This window comes from Cryptomeria japonica, chromosome 9 (genome assembly GCF_030272615.1).
Source record: "Cryptomeria japonica chromosome 9, Sugi_1.0, whole genome shotgun sequence".
Lineage (NCBI taxonomy): Eukaryota > Viridiplantae > Streptophyta > Pinopsida > Cupressales > Cupressaceae > Cryptomeria > Cryptomeria japonica.
In genome coordinates, this window is record NC_081413.1 from 200,950,767 (window position 1) to 200,972,095 (window position 21,329).

General features: G+C 32.5%; 1 protein-coding gene across 1 annotated transcript; it reads left to right on the forward strand.

The window, feature by feature from the left end:
• Positions 1–6,716: 6,716 nt before the first annotated feature.
• On the forward strand, positions 6,717–11,087 carry LOC131052374 (cucumisin-like). Its single transcript, XM_057987024.2, has 11 exons — positions 6,717–6,824; positions 6,913–7,016; positions 7,234–7,331; positions 7,436–7,582; positions 7,741–7,846; positions 8,377–8,893; positions 8,978–9,081; positions 9,250–9,474; positions 9,568–9,676; positions 10,071–10,284; positions 10,543–11,087. Exons 1-11 carry the CDS (start codon positions 6,717–6,719, stop codon positions 11,085–11,087), a joined length of 2,277 nt encoding a protein of 758 aa, XP_057843007.2.
• Positions 11,088–21,329: the final 10,242 nt, after the last annotated feature.

Sequence of the window (21,329 nt, forward strand, 5' to 3'; positions counted from 1 at the left end):
TCACTACCATGGGTGATAAATATTCTTCCTCTACCCCTATTGTTTCTACTATGGTGGCCACACCTATTGTTTCTATTGTTCTTAGTATTGTTCTTGTGATATCACTCCATTTATCCACCACAATTTAGTCAATCTTGGATATTCCCCAAGATAATGTGGCAAATATTTTTTTTCTCTTTCTTCTTTCCAAGTCTCTCAAAAGTACCTCGATGCTTGGCGTTGCTTACATTGACTTTGACTAGTTTATATCTAATGCTCTGCCAAGCACTTCAACTATGAAAATTCCATCTGCAGTTATGACACACTAAACCCATTGTAGCTTCTACCACATGTCACAACAAAACTTACCCATTTAGAGTATAGTCACTAGTGTAGGAACAATTTCTACTCTTCTCCCTTGGTTGTAATCAGCAGCTCCAAAGAGAAAGAAGTAAGACATCTCTCTAGATGACTTTGAATTCAAACAATTAGATCCTTGGAAACCAAAGGGTATCAAGAAAGAAAAAATTCTTTCAAGGATAAGAGAAGATGAGTCAGGAAAAAAATATGTACAAGTGGCAATACCTTCTTAGGAAAAAATGATTGATGAGTTTCAAGAAATAGATTATGAAGTGAGGAGGATTGATGTTGGGAAATAGACTCATGATAATTATAAAGAAGATATTGTATCAATGCTTGAAACTTTGATCGAAAGGTATGATAGAGATAAAGAGATCAAGGACAAGTTCAAACTACAAATGGAGCAACTTGTATATTTTATAAAATTACTTAGTCCTCACAAGTGGTTGAACCACTTGGTTCTTCTGTTGAAGTTGTGTAGAAGACTGAAAGAAATGTGATACATGGGAGCATTGTTGCTACATGGGAAGATATGATATTATCGCAAGGAGCACACATTTTGAGTTCTTTAGTGAATTTATTAAACACCCTGGATAGTGTGAAATCTCAACTAGATCAAACACTTGTTCTACTATCACAAGAGTTATAGGTATAATAAAAGGACCTCAATGCTTGGCTCAAGCTAGAGGACTTTGAGATGGATGTCCTTATTGACAGTGAACTCATTCCCACCTATTAGATGTACATTGAGCAACAAGAAGCCCTATGATATAGGATTGATGCTTTTGAACAGTTGATCAATGATCTCTGGAAATATCAAAAAGAATGTAATGATAAAAGACTTGATATAATCAATAAAATTTATAAGTTTCCATGCAATTCATTGGATGACGATAAAAAAAGCTCATGCCCATTGAATCCATCATCCAAGAATTCAGCTTACTAGTTAATACAAAAATGGACAAGGAAGAATTTGCAGTTTCTTCTATTGACAAATTGGTAGATTTTCTATTAACCTTGGATAATATAGAATCTCTTATAAAAAACATAAGAAAGGGTATGTTAACATAGGTAATTCCAGTCACTCAGGTTCATGCAATTTCTAGTTGCATTAAATGACCTGATGAATCACTAATGAAAGAAGCTCTCAACAAATTTGAAGAATTTTTGAAGGAGAATTTTGAAGAAGTGTCCCCCGACACTTAGTAGATTTAATCATGTTTTGTAGTGTGTGATTTTATTTTTGTTTTGACATTTTACATGTCTACTTGTACATATATAATTTGCATGTAAAGAAAGTACAAGTCCTAAACCAAATTAGACTATGCTTTGAATAAGTCAAAATTAGTTGTAGAATTCCTAAATTTTCTCAAGGCTCTTCTCTATATAAAGGAGAAACCTCATTGTAAATCTTGATCTTTTGGGTAATGCATCGAAACTCTATCAGATTGTAGATTTCTTAAATACTTTGTGCTTTAAGTGAAAATCTAAGAATTCTATCAATAAGGAAGTAGAATTGTTTTCCAATATTTGTCTTGATGCAACCTATTATATGGTGTGAGTGTTCTTATGTCATTCTTAGCATATCATCTTTAAAGATTGATTTGTGCATTGTGAGAAGTTGCTCGATTAAAAGGCATAAAGGTAGAATATTGTAGACTATGTGCTATAGTATTTTATTGTAAATCATTTATCAGTGTTTGATAATAAGGTGAAGACTTTGTGCTACATCAAGTTATCTATTTAGGATAGAGAATATTTTAATATATAGGAAAGACTTTGGGCTATTTACATATTACAATTTATTTTCAAGAATCAATTAGAGAGACCATATAATACTTTGGGCTTACAAAGTTTTCTTGATTAGTATAGATTGACTGGTAGATCTTTAAGTCATTCTTTTGTTTGGATGAGAGTTATATCGATTATTAATTCCTAAGTTAGTATCTTGTAATTTATGTTTTGTTGTTAACGAAGGAAATCCATTATGAAGAAAGAGAGTTGGATGAACACTTAGTCTAAAATGAGAGAATAAAGTGATGGTAACACACTTGAAAACAATGTAGAAGATAGGAGTTATTAGATACTAATTATTAGATTTCAATAAGAAGGCAACTTCCCCTTTACAAGGAGAGATTCAATCTCATCACAATGTTGCTGAAAAGAACATTTTGTAATCATTCGCAAATTACAAAATTTTCAACCAATAGACCCTCACAAAAATTTAGGTGGAGGTATATTTTTTTTGTTGTACCTCCTGTGTGGTCATATTCTAGCTTGCCAATTTCATCTATTTCTATGGGGTGAACTCAGAATAATGGGTTACACTTTTTGGCCAACTTTGACACTTAGATGAACAGTTTGAAAAAAACTTTCACTTTTTGATACCTATAACATTTAAACTGTTAAGAATTTGGAGATGGTGTAAACTAATTGTTGGCATTATAATAGACAAGGGGAGATTGTTGGCATTTCAATAAGTATATTGAGAAGGTTGTTGATGATTATGGATATAACTGATTAAGGATGTTTACTGTCTTAATATTATTATTTTGTCATTGATGTCAAGAAATTGATTTTCTAATTCAGTATGATGTTGCCATATCTTAAGAAGATTGATTTGAAGAGAATTAAGATGTCGGTAAAAGACATAGAAAGAATGTGATGAATAAGGGGAGAAATAAGTTATTCAATGGGCAACTATTACCGAGTTAGACAATGATGAGATCATGATGTTTAGATTGTTTTGATATCCTACATATGCTATTGATTGAAAGGTTAATACTATACTATGTTACCAAGCAAAGAACCTAGTCAGTAAACCCTAAGGAACCTAGTTGGTAAACCCTAAGGTTATCGCTATCGGTTAATGAAGGCGGAAGGTCTACTGAGTGAAGTTTAGTATTTACCAAGTTGCAACCGAGCTGTAACAGAATGCATTAAATGATTAAAAGCGTTATTTAATGAAGGAAGCTGATGAGATGGAATAGATTAAATGATTGGTATGTCATGCATGAAGTTTGTTAAAGAATCTATGGCAATAGAAGATTGATAGAAAGCTCTACAGCTCATATTGAATCTCAATACCTTAGCACAAGTTCCAAGAAATGTATGCAAGTTCCAAGGCGAGGTAAAACATTTTTAGATCGAAGGATACATTGAACCTGGTCAAGTTTAAAGATTTGATGGCTATGATTGATCATGGGATATGTGATCAAGGAGATTAAGTGGTTAGCAAATTGTTTATAAATAAGGAACTGTTGATAAACAATGCATGCAGGCAAGTGTAAGCACAGGGATGCTACATAGTGATTACCGAGCACAGAAGCTTGAAGACCTGTTTGATTAACAGAGTATAGAGCCCAGCAAAGGGACAAGATAAGTCCTATGACTATATTGTATTAAGCAAATAAGAATCTACTTTAGCATTTTTGATGTGAAGTTGCAGATAGATTTTTATCACTGTTATTTTGTGAAGTGACAGAAAATCTCTTAGCCATGTAGACTTAACAGTCTTATTTGTAAAACCCTCTAGCAAGGTGACATTCTGATTGAGTGTTTGAAACCCTTTAACAAGGTCACCTCTAACAAGGTGAAGATCCTAACAGATCTGAGGGAAATCCCTTAACCGGGTCACATCTAGCAATGTGTTTGTAATCTTTAACAAGATTTGATTTTAACCGAGCATACTCTAGAAGAGTATATTTCTTAGTGGGTCCAAAATCCCACAGTGGGTTTTCCCTATTTAGGTTTCCACGTTAAATCTGGTGTTATGAGTGTTATGATGTTTATATGCTTATGAGTTTGCATGTTTAGCAATGTTGGTTATATTGCTGAAGTATATGTTACCGAGGTTGAATCTATTGTTTTTATGGAAGATTAAAGTTGTATGATTCACCCCCCCCTCTCATCTTGTTAGCCTGGCATATGTACTTAACAATTAGTATCAGAACTATCACTAATTATATGTAACATCTTGTCTGTAGATTATAAATATATTTTTTTAGTTTTTTTTGAAAAAAATTGTATAATTCATTTTTCCATCTGCTTTGAAAAGTAGTTTTTAATAGCAAACAACATTTTTTAAGAGCGAGGTGCATCCTGAAACACATAATTTTTGTTTTATAAATGATAAACACCTGATTCTTTCAAAATTTAGTCTGTAACATCAATACATAGGGCATGCAATTGGTTTCATAATGATTTGTTGAATTTTTTTATTTTATTAAGTTTTGAAGTTTGACTAATTATAATTTAGACATAGGTGTATGTTTGAACACATAACTTGTTATATATATATATATATATATATGTGTGTGTGTGTGTGTGTGTGTGTGTGTGTGTGTGTGTGTGTGTGTGTGTGTGTGTGTGTGTGTGTCATTTTTTTTTGTTTTGGTTAGAAAGAAGACATCAATACCTAGGAGATATATTTTTTTTCAGAATTTTTTTTTAATTATTTTACTATTTTTCCCAATGTGTTGAATAGAGAAGTTCATGTTCGGTGAGAAAACTATATTTGGTAAAATTTAAAAAACAAGATCATAATAAACTCAATATGTAATAAAATTATAGTTGTTGGAAAGCTTGCTTCGAGGACTAGCATCCTACATTTTGGTTTATCAAGATTGTTCCATTTGAGCCTTCAACTAGAGGTTTGAAGGCCAAAATTTCATAGAATGCTGAATGGTTTGGGGGATACAAGCATAGGAAGGCGGTTTGTTCCAACTCCCCATGGTACTAAAGCTTCAATTAGAGAGAGAGAGAGAGAGAGAGAGAGAGAGAGAGAGAGAGAGATCCTAAAACTTAAATAAGGGGAGGGAGAGAGAAAGAGAGAGGAGGGAGAGAGAAAGAGAGAGGTCCTAAATCTTGACTTAAGGGGAGGGAGTAAGAAAGAGAGAATGAGAGAGAGAAGGAGGGATAGAGAGAAAGAGAAAGTCCTAAAACTTACAGTCTTAAGGGAAGAGAGAGTGAGAGATACTAAATTAAAACATTAGATACTAAATGTATTTTAAATTTAAAAATTAAATTCAATAATTACTAAACATTGAAAATTGACTTAATGGGAGTGAGAGAGGTCCTAAAACATGTCTTAAGGGGAGAGAGAGAAGAGAGCAAGGTCTTAAAACTTCAATTAAGGAGAGAGAGAGAGATCCTAAAACTTGAATTAAGGGAGAGAGAGAGAGAGAGTAAAACTAAACATTAAATTGAAATTTACTAAACATTAAATACTATAGTTGAGTGAGATATAAAGGGAGAGAAAGAGGGAGAGAGATCTAATATTTAAAATTGAAAGAGGAGAGAGGGGTTTTAATGAAAATAATTTAAGGTTTTAAAAGATTTTTCTATAGCTTTGTAATGTAATACAATTTTTTAAAAAAGTTTTCTAAAAAAATTGAAAGGTTTTGTAAGAATTTTGTAAGGTTTTTTTTTTTTTACATTATCTAAGTTTTTCTAAAAATTTTCTAAGATTTTTTTAACTTGCGTTCAATCTGAAATAAATATACAATTATCTATTTGAAAATATAAAAACCAAAAAAAAATTTACTTGCTAATTTAAATAAAATAAATCTAACAATAAATTTAAAATTACAAAAAAAAAACAAACCAAAACTATTGAACAATTTTAAACAAGAAACAAGGTATTTTGGTGAACCTAGTATAATATAGCTCGAATAGCGACCGGTGTCAGGTGCAAACGAGCGCTGCTAGCTGAAAATGGAAGGGGGGTACACGCTAACTGCCCGTGAAGCCCAAACTGAAAGTTGAAAATACGGTGCTACCTTCATTGATTACCTTATCATACAAGCTGGGTGATTGGGTACAATATATTGAATTTGAATATTCTTTTGTTGTTTACTATTGTTGCTTCAAAGCAAGCCACGTGTCATTGTTATTTGCTCGAACAATAAGAAATAATAAATAAATCAACTAGCCAAAGCACTATCTAATCAAAGAAAAAATAAATGAATTTGATAAATTGAAAATCTAATTCTTTGATAAATTTTAATTATTAAATAAATATTTTTATATACTTTTGAAAAACTAAATTCTTGATAAAATTTAATTATTTTATTTTAAAATATAGAAAATAAATAGCAGGCTTTGTTTGTTATAATCATCGATTCGACCTCAACTTTTAACTCTTTGCGTTAACTCGTATTAATACGAACATATGTTTAATTCAAAGAAGCAGAATTTTATGGACAATATACATTGTGATAATCGCCTCTGACGCTAAATTTCAGTTTTCAAAAGCTTTGGAGAAAATAGAAAGCGGAGTTATCGGAATGGCAGAAACGCGCTCGGTGAACAAGTACCCAGTTCATTATATGGTATTTATATGAGAGTTTTGTGTGATGATAAAAATAACACCTGCAATGGCGGCCCCCTGCATAAGCTATTTTCTGCTCTGCATGTTTTTCATTCTGATAATGATGAGTGGTAAAATGTTATGCACAGCAGTGTCTGCAGGGCAAGATACAAAGGTACATTTTTACTAACTGTGAAATATTTAGCTAAATTTGGTCCATGGTGGTCATGTTTAATAACTGTGCAATGTTTGTGGCAAATCAGCTTCATGTGGTGTACATGGGCAGCACTCCAGTACAAGAAAATGGAGAGTCTCACACAGCACTTGCTTCATTGCATCTTGAAATGCTTCATTCTGTGCATGGAAGGTTATTATAATATCTTATCTATTCTCATGTTTGAATGTTATATAGACTTGTTATTAACATGCTAAAATGTCATATGCTACGCAGTCATTTTGTGTGGGGTGTCTTTGGTTTTTTGTTATTTTTACTTCTTTGTATATGATTTCGCCCCTATGATTCATAACTATGATAAAAAATATTTCTAACATGAATATACATGACTGTAATATTGTGACTAAAGTCGGGAGGCAGCAGAGGAATCGTTGAAGTATAGTTATGGGAAGAGCTTTGGTGGATTTGCTGCTATGCTTTCTCCATCACATGCCCAACAGCTCTCAAGTAAAACAAATAAAAACTTCTTTGAACGGCTATTTTTCTTGCCATTTTGGTCCTTGTTAGGAAGATGTGTAGAGGCCCTTAATATGCGTGTTTTTGGATTATAGATATGGATGGTGTTGTCTCGGTGTTTGAGAGCAAGAAGCTGAAAACCTTAACAACTAGGTCATGGGATTTTATTGGCTTTCCTGCATCTGCTCAGAGCAATAATTTGGATTATCAGAGTGATATCATCATTGGTGTCCTGGACTCAGGTGAGATTAGCAGAACACGAGTTTTATCTCCTAGCTTGAAACAGAAGAATGTTACGCATTTCTTAGCATGTTCTTTATCCTATTTTGGATTGAAAGGATTAGTGTTATAGCTTCTTTATCATTAATTCATTTTTTTTGAAATTGATGTGGTGTTGTAGGAATATGGCCAGAATCAGAAAGTTTCAGCGACGCTGGGTTTGGTCCAGTGCCATCCAAATGGAGGGGTGGATGCCAGACAACATCAGATTTCCCAGCCTGCAACAAGTTAGGCTCATTCCTTCTCATTTTTTTAATCAAGATACTCCATATTAGAGGGAATGATGCATACTATTTATGAACTAAATTATTAGGTAGTTGAATCTTCATAAGAACAATATCATAATGACGCATAATGTATCAAGTATCATAATAATTGTAACAATTTCAATTTCTGTTATAAAATAATAGTAAGAAAAAATGACCAGAGGTATGTGTTTTATAGAGATATGATTTTGTTCTTAATATCCACTTATATCAAAACCTTTCATAAGTAAAAATATGTTTCTCACAAAATACCATACACTTCTTTAGATGAGCTAGTGCATCTTTTGTTAATCTCTAACACTCTTTTTGTATGCTATTTCATACTTTTAATTGGTCCACTTAATCTGTATGATAATACAATTTTACATATTATTTGTTTGTTAGTTTTTATGTTTTGTTATATTAATATTTTCTTTTTTAAATATCTTGAATTTCTAAATGTACAAGCAAATAACCTTGCATAATGTAGCTAAAAATATGCATTTTTTTAGGAAACTTGTGGGGGCAAAGTATTATCGTAGTTCACCAAATTATCCACCACTTGGGGATTTTTTATCTCCAAGAGATGGAGATGGGCATGGAACACACACCTCCTCTACTGCTGCTGGAAATCATATTAAGAATGCAAGCTTTTATGATATTACCCAAGGAGATGCACGAGGTGGGGTTCCTGGTGCAAGGATTGCTATGTACAAAGTTTGTTGGCTTGATGATTGCGAAGAAGCAGACATTCTTGCAGCATTTGATGATGCCATCTATGATAGTGTGGACATCATTTCTGTATCACTTGGCTCTGATTTTCCTATGGATTACTTTCAAGATAGCATTGCTATTGGAGCATTTCATGCAATGAAGAGGGGAATATTGGTATCAAATGCAGCTGGAAATTCTGGACCTTCTAGAGCATCGATTTCTAATTATTCTCCATGGTCTATAACCGTGGCTGCAAGCACCATTGATCGCAAAATGGATTGTGAACTTCTTTTAGGAAACAACATGTCTATAGAAGTAATTATCTTTCCTCTACACATTTTTCTTTCCTTTACATTAAGTATCTTAAAGCTTAATTTGAATGGTGTTTAATCTCTATAGGGAATTTCTATAAACACATACACAATGGAGCAACCATGGTATCCTTTAGTATATGGAGGGGATGTTGCTAATGTTTCCGGAGGCTTTACCTCTAACGTTTCTAGGTATCAAAGAAAATTTGAAGTACAAATTTTAAATAACATATTGAACTAAAGCGATAAAATAGCCAAAAAAATCATTTTCTCAATAATGAAAGAAATTTTTTCTTTTAAATAATTTATAATTTTTATAAGGAATCTATAATAACTTACTTTGTATTTTACTTTTTTCAGCGGTTGTGCACTAAATTCTTTAGATCATACCAAAGTCGAAGGAAAGATTGTTCTTTGCAACTATGTTGATGATCCACCAGATTATTCAGTTTTCATTGCCGGTGGAGTAGGTGTCATTATAATTTCGGATGACTTTGATGACACAGCTTTTGTTTCGTTAAACCCTGCAACCACAATATCGACTAAACAAGGAAAATATGTTTTGTCTTATATCAAATCTACAAGGTAATTGCCTCAAGTAGATAATTTTTAGTAAATAAATATATATGCTATAATCATGTGAATGCTAATTTATTATTGTTGATTACATTTCATTAGCTCTCCTTTTGCAAAAATTCAAAAAACTACGACTTCCAAAGCATTGGCACCTATTGTGGCTTCCTTCTCATCTCGTGGTTTCAATCCAATTACTTTGGACATTCTCAAGGTATATTTTTTCATTATATTAAATTGAATTTCAAATTTCAAATTTTATCAAACATGTGATCTGTAAAACATAATCTAAAATATAAATTAAGAATGAAATATAAATAAATAATTTATATAATTCTTCTTTGTAAAATAACATAATATAATGATATTCCTTCTTATGCTATAAAATTAAATAACAATTCATAAATTGCATAATAATTCATAGTTTTAATCATAGAACATATTTGTTTGAAAAAAGTAAGATGATATGATAATACTTTTTTCATATATATAGATTTGAATTAAAATTTATAATTTTCATGAAATCATGTAAATTATATAAATCTTAGTGGTAAAATATAACCGTTTTATAGCAAATATCATGATATAATGTATTTTTCTATGGTCAGCCTGACATTACAGCACCAGGTGTGGATATTCTTGCATCTTGGGCAAGAAATTCCTCACTTAGTGGGAATATAGGAGACACAAGGATCTCTGACTTCAATATAATATCTGGAACCTCCATGTCATGTCCGCACATCGCAGGAGTTGCAGGATTTGTTAAGTCATATCATCAAGATTGGTCTGCTTCTGCTATCAAATCAGCTCTAATGACTACAGGTATTACATTACTCATCTCTCAATAAGCATGTTCATTGTTCATATGATTCTAATTATTTTTTATATGTTTTCTTTTTTGTATAAATTACTTATACTTAAAGTTTTTTTAAATATATATAAATAAAATTATTTCTTTTAATTTTATAAGGTTAATCTACCTTTAATAACCTTAGTTATTAGTCCAAAAACTTAAAATAATAAATTAAAATATAAATTAAAATACTAATTTAATGTTTAATAATTTGACTTGTAATGCAGCTTTTGTAATGGATCCAACAAAGGTTGGAAATGAAGATGCGGAATTTGGGTATGGCACTGGGCAAATAAATCCAATGAAGGCCATTGATCCAGGGCTTGTGTATGATGCAAGAGTGGACGATTATGTGAATTTTCTTTGTAAAGAAGGATACAATGATGCCACTTTACGTTTGGTGACAGGGGATTTGAGTAGTTGTGACCTGATACAACCATCTAAAAATGGAGCAAGAGAACTAAACTATCCTTCAATAATGCTTTCTATTATCCCAGGATATCCTTTTAAAGCTGAAATTCCTAGAACGGTTACAAACGTAGGAGCTATTGAAAGTACATACAAGGCTATTATATCTTCACCCTCTGGAACAAATGTGACAATCATCCCAAACACACTATCATTTTCACCTCTAAACCAGAAGTTGTCATACAATATCACAATTGAAGGTGGATCCATGCTTGCTGATGAATTAGTATCAGGAGCCTTAACTTGGAGTTATGGGAATTACACTGTCAGAAGCCCAATCACTATCTATGCTCTTGCCAAATGATCAACACAAATAATTTGCATGTTATTCTATTAAATGAGTAAAACTATATTGCTTGAGTTTTACATATCTACTTGTTAAAACTACTTTATGCATGCTTGCATAAATTATTTGAATCCCTTGAATGGAATTTTGAGAAGAGTTTGATTGAAAAGTCAGCAACTAGATAAGCTCTTCTAAAATAAATTTATTTATGTGATATAATGGGGATTCCTAATATTATGAGAATTAAAAAAATGTTATTTTTGGAGCATGTTACAATCTTAAGTTTTATTCTTAATTTGTCTCAATGATCTTATTTTTAGATATAATCCACTTTATTAATATAATTATGTCCATATCAAATCTAGGTCTTAATATAAGATCATATTAAGTCACCTATGGATTTTTTGACTCTAGTGACATTCTAACATAATATAATACTTTCCCTAGGTTTAATCTATTTTTCATATCTTCTCTCTCCTTGGGTGATGGAGCTTAAGGCATTAAATTTAATTAACTTTTGTTTTGGTGATTATATGTACTTGAATATAGTTTTAATTAGGTTTAATTTAAACTTTCACATAGATATTTCTCTCTTGATATATCTTTGCATGTCCCTTCCAAATCCAAAATGAGACTTTTATTAGATTCAATTATTTTCACATGTCTTAGATGACTATATTATCTAAGTATTTATGATTCTTAGATAACTATGGTTCCCTCCTTAGCAATTCAGGTAAACTCCAACTTCTTAAAGCTTTCCTCTAAAGAACCTCAATGCAAACCTCTCCTTGCTCCATATGTCAACTTCTTGCGCTAAGAAGTTGGACTAGATCCAAAGAAGATTCCTTTGGTCGGCCCTTTGACTAAAAATCACATCTCTCTACTTGATTGGGAGAAGAAATGTACTAGCAAGGAGGCTAGAGACCTATATTAGATACTTTTATTCCTTAAATATGCCCTTCATCATTAAAATTTATTGGAGGCTCATTTCAGAGATGACAACTATTCATCCAATGCACAATGAAGAATAAATACCTTCAAGGTAGAGAGAGTAGAACTTTTATTTTAAATGATCCCCTTCCTCAGGGCTCCCACATTTATAATAATTTGATCAAAAATAAAAATATTTTATAGAAGGGTGTCATGTGGCATTCTATTAATGGTAGGAAGGTTAGATTTTGGAAGCACCCTTGGGCTTCACCCTTGCCTCTTGAATTTCATCCGATCTATTCTTCTATTGAAAAGGAGTTGGTCAATAGGTTGGAATAGTTTTCAAGGACTACTGGAACACTGCTTCTTCCCCCCTTCATGGAGGATCAATCCCTTGGAGTTTGATCGACCATTATATAGTGTGGTTGAGGAACTTTTCTTGATATTGAAATAATCTGAGATTCTTTAGAAGTAAATTTGAAAACTATCTAGCTTGGTCTTCCACAAAGGATGATAACTACTCTATGAAATCTAGTTATTATATTTTTTCTCCCCCTTGGCCATCTCAATTTAATTAGATGAAAATTTAAAGATCCAAAGATATCCCTAAGATCTACTTCTTCTGGTGGATGACTTGCTATAAAAAGATCCCCACTCTTGACAACCTCCAGAAATAGGAATTCTAGATTGTGAATAGATGTGTCCTTTGCAAAGAGGTTGAGGAAAGTATTAACCATATTATGTTTCATTTCTAGTATTCCTAGAATATAGGAAAAAATCTAATGTGTCTTTTCTCCATGTCGTGGACATGACATAAAGACCCTATGTTGGTTTCATCCTATTGGACCTCACATTGTCTTATGCCCCCATCATTAAACTTTGGTGATAGGATTTACTTCATATTGGTTGGAGCATTTGGAAAGAATAAAATAAAATAATATTTAGGAATAAGAATACCCAATGGGACACTTTGGCTTTTTATATCATTAACAATACTTATGAAAATATTAAATGTTTCATTAGGAAAAAATGTAATCTCCTACCTTCATCTCTTGATTGGAGTATAGATAAAAATTGGGGAATATTTGAGTCCCTCTCTCTTATCATATCCCCTCTATTCATCATAGGAATGATATTAAATGGTCCTACCTAACAAAAAATAGTTTAAATTAAACTTCAATGGTTCGTCAAAGGTTAACTCATGTTAGGCAGGTGGGGGTTGAATTATTAGGGACAATAAAGGAAATGTGGTTTTTGGATATGTGAAAAATTTGGGAATCAATACATCAAGTTATGCTAAAGTAGCGGCGACCTTCTATGAAATATCTATTTCTAAAGATATCAGGATGCAAAAAGATCATTATTGAAGGTTAATCTAATAATATAATCATGGTGCTTTGTGGAGAAGAAACTCTAGGATGGATTATGAAATATATCATCAATAAGATTGATGCATCCTAGAAACTTTTGGCCATTTTAGACTCACCGGCACCCTTAGAGAGGGGAATAAATCTATGGATAAGTTGGTCAATTTGGTCTCCTTCACTAATTCCTTTCAAATGTGGACCACCTTACACAAGCTACCTAGGTATGTTCGTGCCATGATCCAGGAAGACATAAAATCTAATGATGTATAATAATCCAAGGACAACCATTTTAATTGTGGCCTTTTCTGTCATCTCTTATAATCATTTAATGACTAGGAGATGGATTTTCATATTCAAAGAAAGGACCGCCTTTTCTAAAACTACTATTTACTGTCCTTTTCTCAAGTTAGTTTTTCTTACCCCTCCTTGATCACTGTCACTAATTTTCTTGTGAACGGGTTTACCATGGGGGGATATCTCATATAGAGTAAATTGGACAATTGTGACAAATTTAAGAAAAATGATATTCTTTGGCCTATGATTGTGAGGGGAAATCTATATTCCTAGGTGGAGGGTATAAAATGTTTTAACCCTAGTCTCTCTTAACAATTTGTTTGTTCTTGGGAAGAGGGAAAACTTTGCATTGGGGGTGTTTCCTTCACTATTGTGATGGATTCTATAGCTACTGCTATTGGGCTCTTGGTTGAAGGCATGACTTAACCTAAAAAACAAAATGGCAACTACAAAGATGATGCCATGATATTCTTGAAGGCAAGAGAGAGGATTTATCATTTATAGAATGGCTTCAATAGGGAGGACCTCTCAGGGTAATGGAAGGATATTGCACTGGCTTTGATGAAGTACATCACCCTAGATAATAGGCATAAGAGATTCCACTCCTAGTTGTTTCTTATGTTAAATAATTTTAGACGTGACATTAAAATTAAATTCCCCTACTAGATATTTTATTCCCTTTCCCAATTTGTAGCTATGGTTAAGTTTGAGGAAGTGCCCCCCTTCATCAGGGGTTAATTTTGAGGCTCTATATTTTTAATTTGGCTATGTGCCTTATTAGTAGACCCTCTATAAATTCTACTGACCCTCTTCCTAACCTCAATTTGGTTGTGGAGATATCAAATATCCCTGAGACTAGTTGCAAGGGTTCTTCTAGTTCTATGATAACTACCCCTCCTACTTGGGTTAACACCCAACATTGAGCCAAAATGAAGAATATTAAACGTCAAGCCCAACAATAGAAGGAAAATACTAGGAAAGGGCCAGTCATTGAGGAAGTTATCTCTGAGGACTCCTTTTCCTCTTTGTCTTTGAGCTCAGATTGGACCTCTAAAAGGCCTAGTGTTCTTATGGTAACCCCTAAATCCTCCATGCCTTCCCTGGTTTCCCCTCACCCATATCTTATTTCATCTCCTCAAGTTTGTGAATTTCCAGAGGTTGCTAAAAAAGTCAATAACTTTGTGGCACATATAATAGGCAAAATAATATCATTCACTGGCTCCTTTCCTAAATCAATATTGCTAAAAGGAAGATTAATAAATTAAAGGATGTGTTTGAGGTAGAGGGTAGGGCTTCTAACTAGGCAGTAGATGATAAATGTGAGAGAATCTAGTTGTTTGCTAATGAATTGGTAGAGAGGCTTATGAAGTGGGATAATTTGAAAGAATAAATCAATACCTTGAATGCTAAGGTGACCTTGGATGATGATTAAAAATAAATTTCTAAGGTGATTGATACCATCTAGGATGACTAGGAAAACTTGAAAAAGAAACTAGAGGAGTTGGTGGAGTATAATAGTGAAAAGGTGAACAAAACTTTAGCTCTAATGCAACCTATCTAAGAAGAACTTGAGTGAAGACATACAAAGAGGAAGTGGTCGATGCAAATTGTGACTGGTGTTGCTCAAGAGTCTACTAGTACCATTGTTAAGGAAAAAAATGAGTACCAACTACTTTCTCTAGAAACACTTTGATTGAAAGGTTGTTTTTATGTGAGAATGTCAAAAGATTGGCTAGCTATGAAAACCCCCACACCATAGACCATAGGTTTGTGTATTTTGTGGGTGGTATGTTTTGTTGTTGGTTGTCTTTTGCCTTAGTTTTTTTTTATCATTTTTTTGGTCTTTGATTGGTTTTGGTTTTTTTCTATGTCAGTTGGTTCTAATGTTGGGTACACTATTCTTGTGAGACCCCTATCTTCTATCACATGGTTTCTATGTAAGGGTTTGGGCTTTGTACCGCTTTATCTAATTAGAACTATATATCATTTGAGTTTATACTTTTGGTACAATGTAATTTCAGGTAAATTAAGGTTAAAACAACCAACTGTATTATATCAAAATAATTTAAGTAGAAAATGGTTAGTCATACTCATCTTGCACAAATCTCAAAATAATTAAAAATTTATAATCTAGAACATTTTATAAGACTTATTTTGTGTGAAATGTTTCCTAAAACAATCAACACATATCTTTAGATTTCATGCAAAAAATGTACCAGTGATGAATAGATTTACATATTTTATTATTTTGAATGAAATATTTTGTTGTTGATGCCATAAATTAAAAGTTGGGGGCATAATGAACACTTTTGAATTATCAGAATCTTGTTCTATCATAGCTGGAAAAATATGCCTAAAAAGTATTATCAATCATTATATATAAAATATAGAAAACTACAAAATATATTTTATTGCATTAGATTTTTTTAACAAAGTGTAATGTTGGCAATAATTTTATGAAATGATCCATTCTAGATTGTTATTGTGAAAGTTGATTTATTTTATAATGTCTTGTTTACATATCTAGTTCCATTATCTACAAACAATGTAAACAAGAGTGCAAATTCAGGATTTAATTGTGTACAATATTTTTGCATCAACGTTTCAGATCACACTCCATGATCCATCATCAAGATGAAGAGAGTCAAATAAGATGAAAAAGTTGTGGACTTGAAATAAATAGGAGGGATTATAAAACTAAGAGGAAGTGTGCACAAAGAATGAGAGACCAAAATGGTCAAACCTCAAAAGAAATACGAGAGAAAATAAAATAAAAAATAAAAATGATAATAAATAGAGAAGAAAAGAAACTTGATGAAGAACAATGCAAACAAACATAAGAAAACCATGACACAAGATAAAGAGATGGAATTAATAAAAACAAGAATAAAAATAAGAAGGAAACACAAATACAAAAACCCAAGGAAAAGATCCCTCCAATATTAATACAAAAGAAACAAACCTGAGCATATATATATATATACGTGCTTAGGTTAGTTTTTTCATGTATTGGTATTACCAATACCAATACATAAAAATATATACACACCAAAATCAATACATAGAAAAAAGAAACCTAAGCTTATATATATATATATATATATATATATATATATATATATATATATATATATATATATATATATATATATATATATATATATATATATATATATATATATATATTCGTACAACACTCACATATACATATACATATATACATATATACATATATACACATATAAATATATATGTATATATGTATATATGTATATATATACATATATACATATGTATATATATGTCTATATATGTGTGGTTATATATGTATGTATGTATGTATGTATGTATGTATACATCACACACACACACACACACACACACACATGTATGTTGTATTATGCTAGATTTGGTTAAGTGTTGTCATTGATGTCAATACTATATCCCAGTTGGATATGGTTTTGCTATCCCAGTTGGACCTATCTCGGTTAGTCTTGGTGTTTATCTTGGTTTTGGTTGTGATTCTGATCCGGTATGATCAGATCCTTTGAATTGGTTTTGAATTCTTATTCACAATGGTTATATGCTTACCATATTTTGTTGGTTCATGTTTTGGAGCTCCAGTAACTATCGCTTATGATCCCGGTTGATATTTCTTAGTACTGTTTAGTTATATTTGATATTTTGATCAGATGATTTTGGTCCAGCTTATGGAATAAGTTTCTATCATACTGAAGGTGCTTCTTGATCGTAACCTAATTGTTTGGTGAGTTTGGATTGGCTAGCATGTTGTTATGGTGGTCCTATTTGGATCCGGCTAGATTTTTTGTGTTATTGCATTGAGGGTTTCTATCGGTTGGTGAAATGTGTTGGATCTTGGTCTTAGTAGAATTTCTAGTAGATATAATTGTTTAGATATTTGAATTAGGTCCATTCTATGTAATGTAAATCATAATATTGGTCCAGTGATACCGTGTGATGTAATTTTTGTAATTATGGGTTTTTGGGTTTAGGGTTTAGCCGACCTTATCATTAAGGTTGATGATCTTTATTTATAGGTGACTTATTCATGTAATTGGGTATGATTTATGGGATCGATGGTTATGTTTGCATTATGAGAGAGAGGTTTATGTGCAAATAAAGTCATATCTTTCAACGAAGGGATCAAAATAATTTTTGTATTGGAGGGCAAACATTTGTGCTTAACCGAAACTGCATCAAGCATTTGTGGACGCTACTTTCATAGTTCATCTTCTCTGGATTGTAGTCCAATGTTTTGTAAGTCAGTGAGAATTCTTATTTGTGATGAGCAGTGAGCCCTAGGCTGTTGGCCTGATTGCAAGTGCAATCCCCATTGTAACTATTTCACATATTACTACAGGAGTATTATCTAATTGTGGGTAGGGTTTCCCACCATGGTTTTCCATTTACTAGGTTATCCACATCAAAATATTGGTGTCATGTGTACTATACTTTCATCCTTCATCTTTCATTTTGTTGTGCTCCGGTATTAATTTCATAATTTGCATTAACTATTGTACTTGTGAGAAAACTGATTCACCCCTCCGCCCTCTTAGTTTTCTCCCAGTATCAGATCATTCCAATAATTGGTACCAGAGAAAGGTCCTCTCTAAAAAAGATTAACCACTTGAAGAGATCCGATGGAATTAGCATCAAGTTCTACATTCAATCCCTAATGGAAGGAGAGTCCCAGATTTGATGATACAAACTACAAAATATGGAAGGAGCGAATGAAGATTCATCTGAGATGTCTTGGAGTTGAAGTTTGGGAGATAATAGAGAAAGGGTATATACCTCATGATCCTAATTTTGGAACATTGACACCTACTGATGAATAGAAGAGAGCTGAAAATAATGTTAGAGAAAAAGAAGCATTGTTGAGTTCCCTATCTAATGAAAACCTATTGAACGTTATAGAATTGGAGAATGCTAAGCAAATCTAGTTAAAGCTTGAAACTCTTTATGAAGGCAACCAAGCTATAAAGATTTCAAAACTTGAAGGTTTCTGGGTAAGATATGACACTTTGAAGATGGAAGAAGATGAGAAGATTAGTTCTTTCATGGATAAAGTAAATGAAATTGTCATGGGAATCAATTGTTGCGGCAGATCAATTAGTGAGGATGAGATTGTGTCAAATATTTTGAGAGTTCTACATTTGGCTTATAGGATGAAGGCTACTATAATTAATGAACTCCGAACAATGTCAAGTACCCTTGTTACTAGAGATACATTACTTGGGAAATTGACTACTTTTGAACTTGAAGAACTTGGAGATTAGAGTGCTACTAAGACTGAAACTGCATTTAAAGCATCTGCCTCCAGTAAGTAGAAGATAGATTGGAAGGAATTGTATGCTAAATATTTGGAAGACATTGAAAGGGAAGAAAGAGAGCTTCAAGAGTTGGAAGCCCTAATTACTAGAATAATTCCTAAAGGATCGCCTAGAAGTAAGTATGAAGGAGAAGTGCATTTTAAAAGTTTTTCATGCAATAAGATTGGTCATTTTGCTTCTAGGTGCCCTAAAAGAGTTTCTAAGAATCTTGAAATATTTTTGAAGAGTTATAAGCCTAATCCAGAATATCAGAGCAGACCTATATTTAGAAGGAATAAGGATAAATCATGCTATTATGCTGGAGATGTTGATTTTGGTATTACTGATGATGATGATGATGATGATGATGATGATGAACTTGTAAGTGGATCTGACAATGGAAGCTCTGGTAAGGACTAGGTCTTTATTGCTAACAAGGATGATTCTTTGGAACCTATCATTGAGGCAACTCATATTGAGGAGAAAGCTTTAGCTGCAAAAAATGAAGAAAAGGATGAATGGGTTATAGACAATGGATGCTCACATCACATGACTAGTGACAAGAGAAAAATTTTAACACTGCAAGAATTTGATGGCAGACTAGTCAGATTTGGAGACAATAAGGCATGTAGGATCAAAGACAAAGGAACAATATCATTGGATGGTAAGACTAATACTGATAATTTTTATTATTTTGAAGGCTTAAAGCATAATCTTTTAAGTGTAGGTCAGATGGTGGATAGAGGATTTCATTTGCAATTCAAGGATGGGAAATGCATGATCATCAGTAGATCTGGATTAGAAATCGCTTCTGAAACCCAGACCAAAGGAAACATTTTTCATTTGAACTCTGGTGAGAAAGACTGTTTAATTTGTCAAATTGATGAAAGTTGGTTATGGCATAAGAGGATGTGTCATGTAAATTTTGTTTGCATAGTGAAGATCAATACAACACAAGCTGTTAGAGATTTGTCCAAGATTGTCAAACCTCATAATCTGGTATGTAGAGAATGTCAAATGGGTAAGAAGGTCAAAACTTCTTTAAAAAGCATACATGATAAATCTAATGAAATTCTTGATCTTATTCATACTGATTTGTGTGGACCAACAATGACTAAAAGTTTTTAAGGTGATAGATATTTTATGTTACTTATTGATGACTATTCTAGAATGATGTGGGTTGTATTCTTAAAAGAAAAATTAGAAGCTCTTGAGAAATTTAGAATCTTCAAAGCTATGGTGGAGACTGAGACAAGACTAAAGATAAATTGTTTAAGATCATATCAAGGTGGCGAGTTTACATTCGGTGAGTTAAACAAGTTTTGTGAGAAAAATGGAATCAAAAGACAACTTTTTGCACCAAGAACCCCATAGCAAAATGGATTGGTGGAAAGGAAAAATAGAAATATATTGGATGTGGCAAGGACAAGGATGACTAAAGCTAAATTGTCTGATATCTATTGGAGAGAAGTTGTCAACACCATTGTATACACTTTCAACATAGTACACATAAAAGGTGACACTGGTAAGACTCCTTATGAATTATGGTTTGGTAATACTCCTACTGTCAGATATTTCAAAAATTTTGTAAGTAAAAGCTACATTAGAAGAGATGATGCATTAGGAGAGTTTGATCCTAGAAGTGATGAAGGAATATTTTTGGGTTACTCTACCAAGAGAAAAGCATATAGATGTTATAAAAAAAGATTGAATAGGATAATGGAGAGTATAAATGTTAAGGTGGATGAGCATGGGAGTAATAAAATTAGATCATATGACTATGGACCAGAAGATGAATTGATCAGACCAGAACTGGTAATGCAAGAATTTATTCAGAACATAGAATCAGTGACTTTGGCAACATTAGAAAATTCAACATTGACCGATGAACAACAGAAAGAGTCAGTAAATCAAGAAATTTCAAAGACTCCTAGGTATGTGAAACTAAATAATTCTAAAGATCAGATCATTGGAGATAAAAGGAAATGTGTGATGACTAGAAGAAGGCTGTTGGTATTATGGATGACTTTGTCATGTGTTGCATTGGTTTTGTCATTGATGTCAAAACTTATCTTCTTGGTGGTCTACATTTTTTATTTGGCACTATCGTTATATTGGTTTATTGCTGAACCAACATATTGTGTTCACTGACATGGATATTGGCTTATGCTGAGTCACCGATATATGTTCACCAATAGGTTACATTGTTCACCGGAAACGATGATAACTTGGAGATCATTTGGTTATGTCAAAGACATGGATTGGATGTTTGGATTTGGTGTTTTTCTTATTGGTCTAATCGGTTTGATAGATTTGTCTTGACTGACAGATAGGAC

Excerpts from the sequence above, each read along its gene's own strand:
- LOC131052374 (XM_057987024.2), top strand. The coding sequence starts at position 6,717 with ATGGCGGCCCCCTGCATAAGCTATTTTCTGCTCTGCATGTTTTTCATT. Across the intron at positions 7,017-7,233 it reads CTTCATTCTGTGCATGGAAG|TCGGGAGGCAGCAGAGGAAT; the intron begins GTTATTATAATA and ends TTGTGACTAAAG. Across the intron at positions 7,847-8,376 it reads GATTTCCCAGCCTGCAACAA|GAAACTTGTGGGGGCAAAGT; the intron begins GTTAGGCTCATT and ends GCATTTTTTTAG.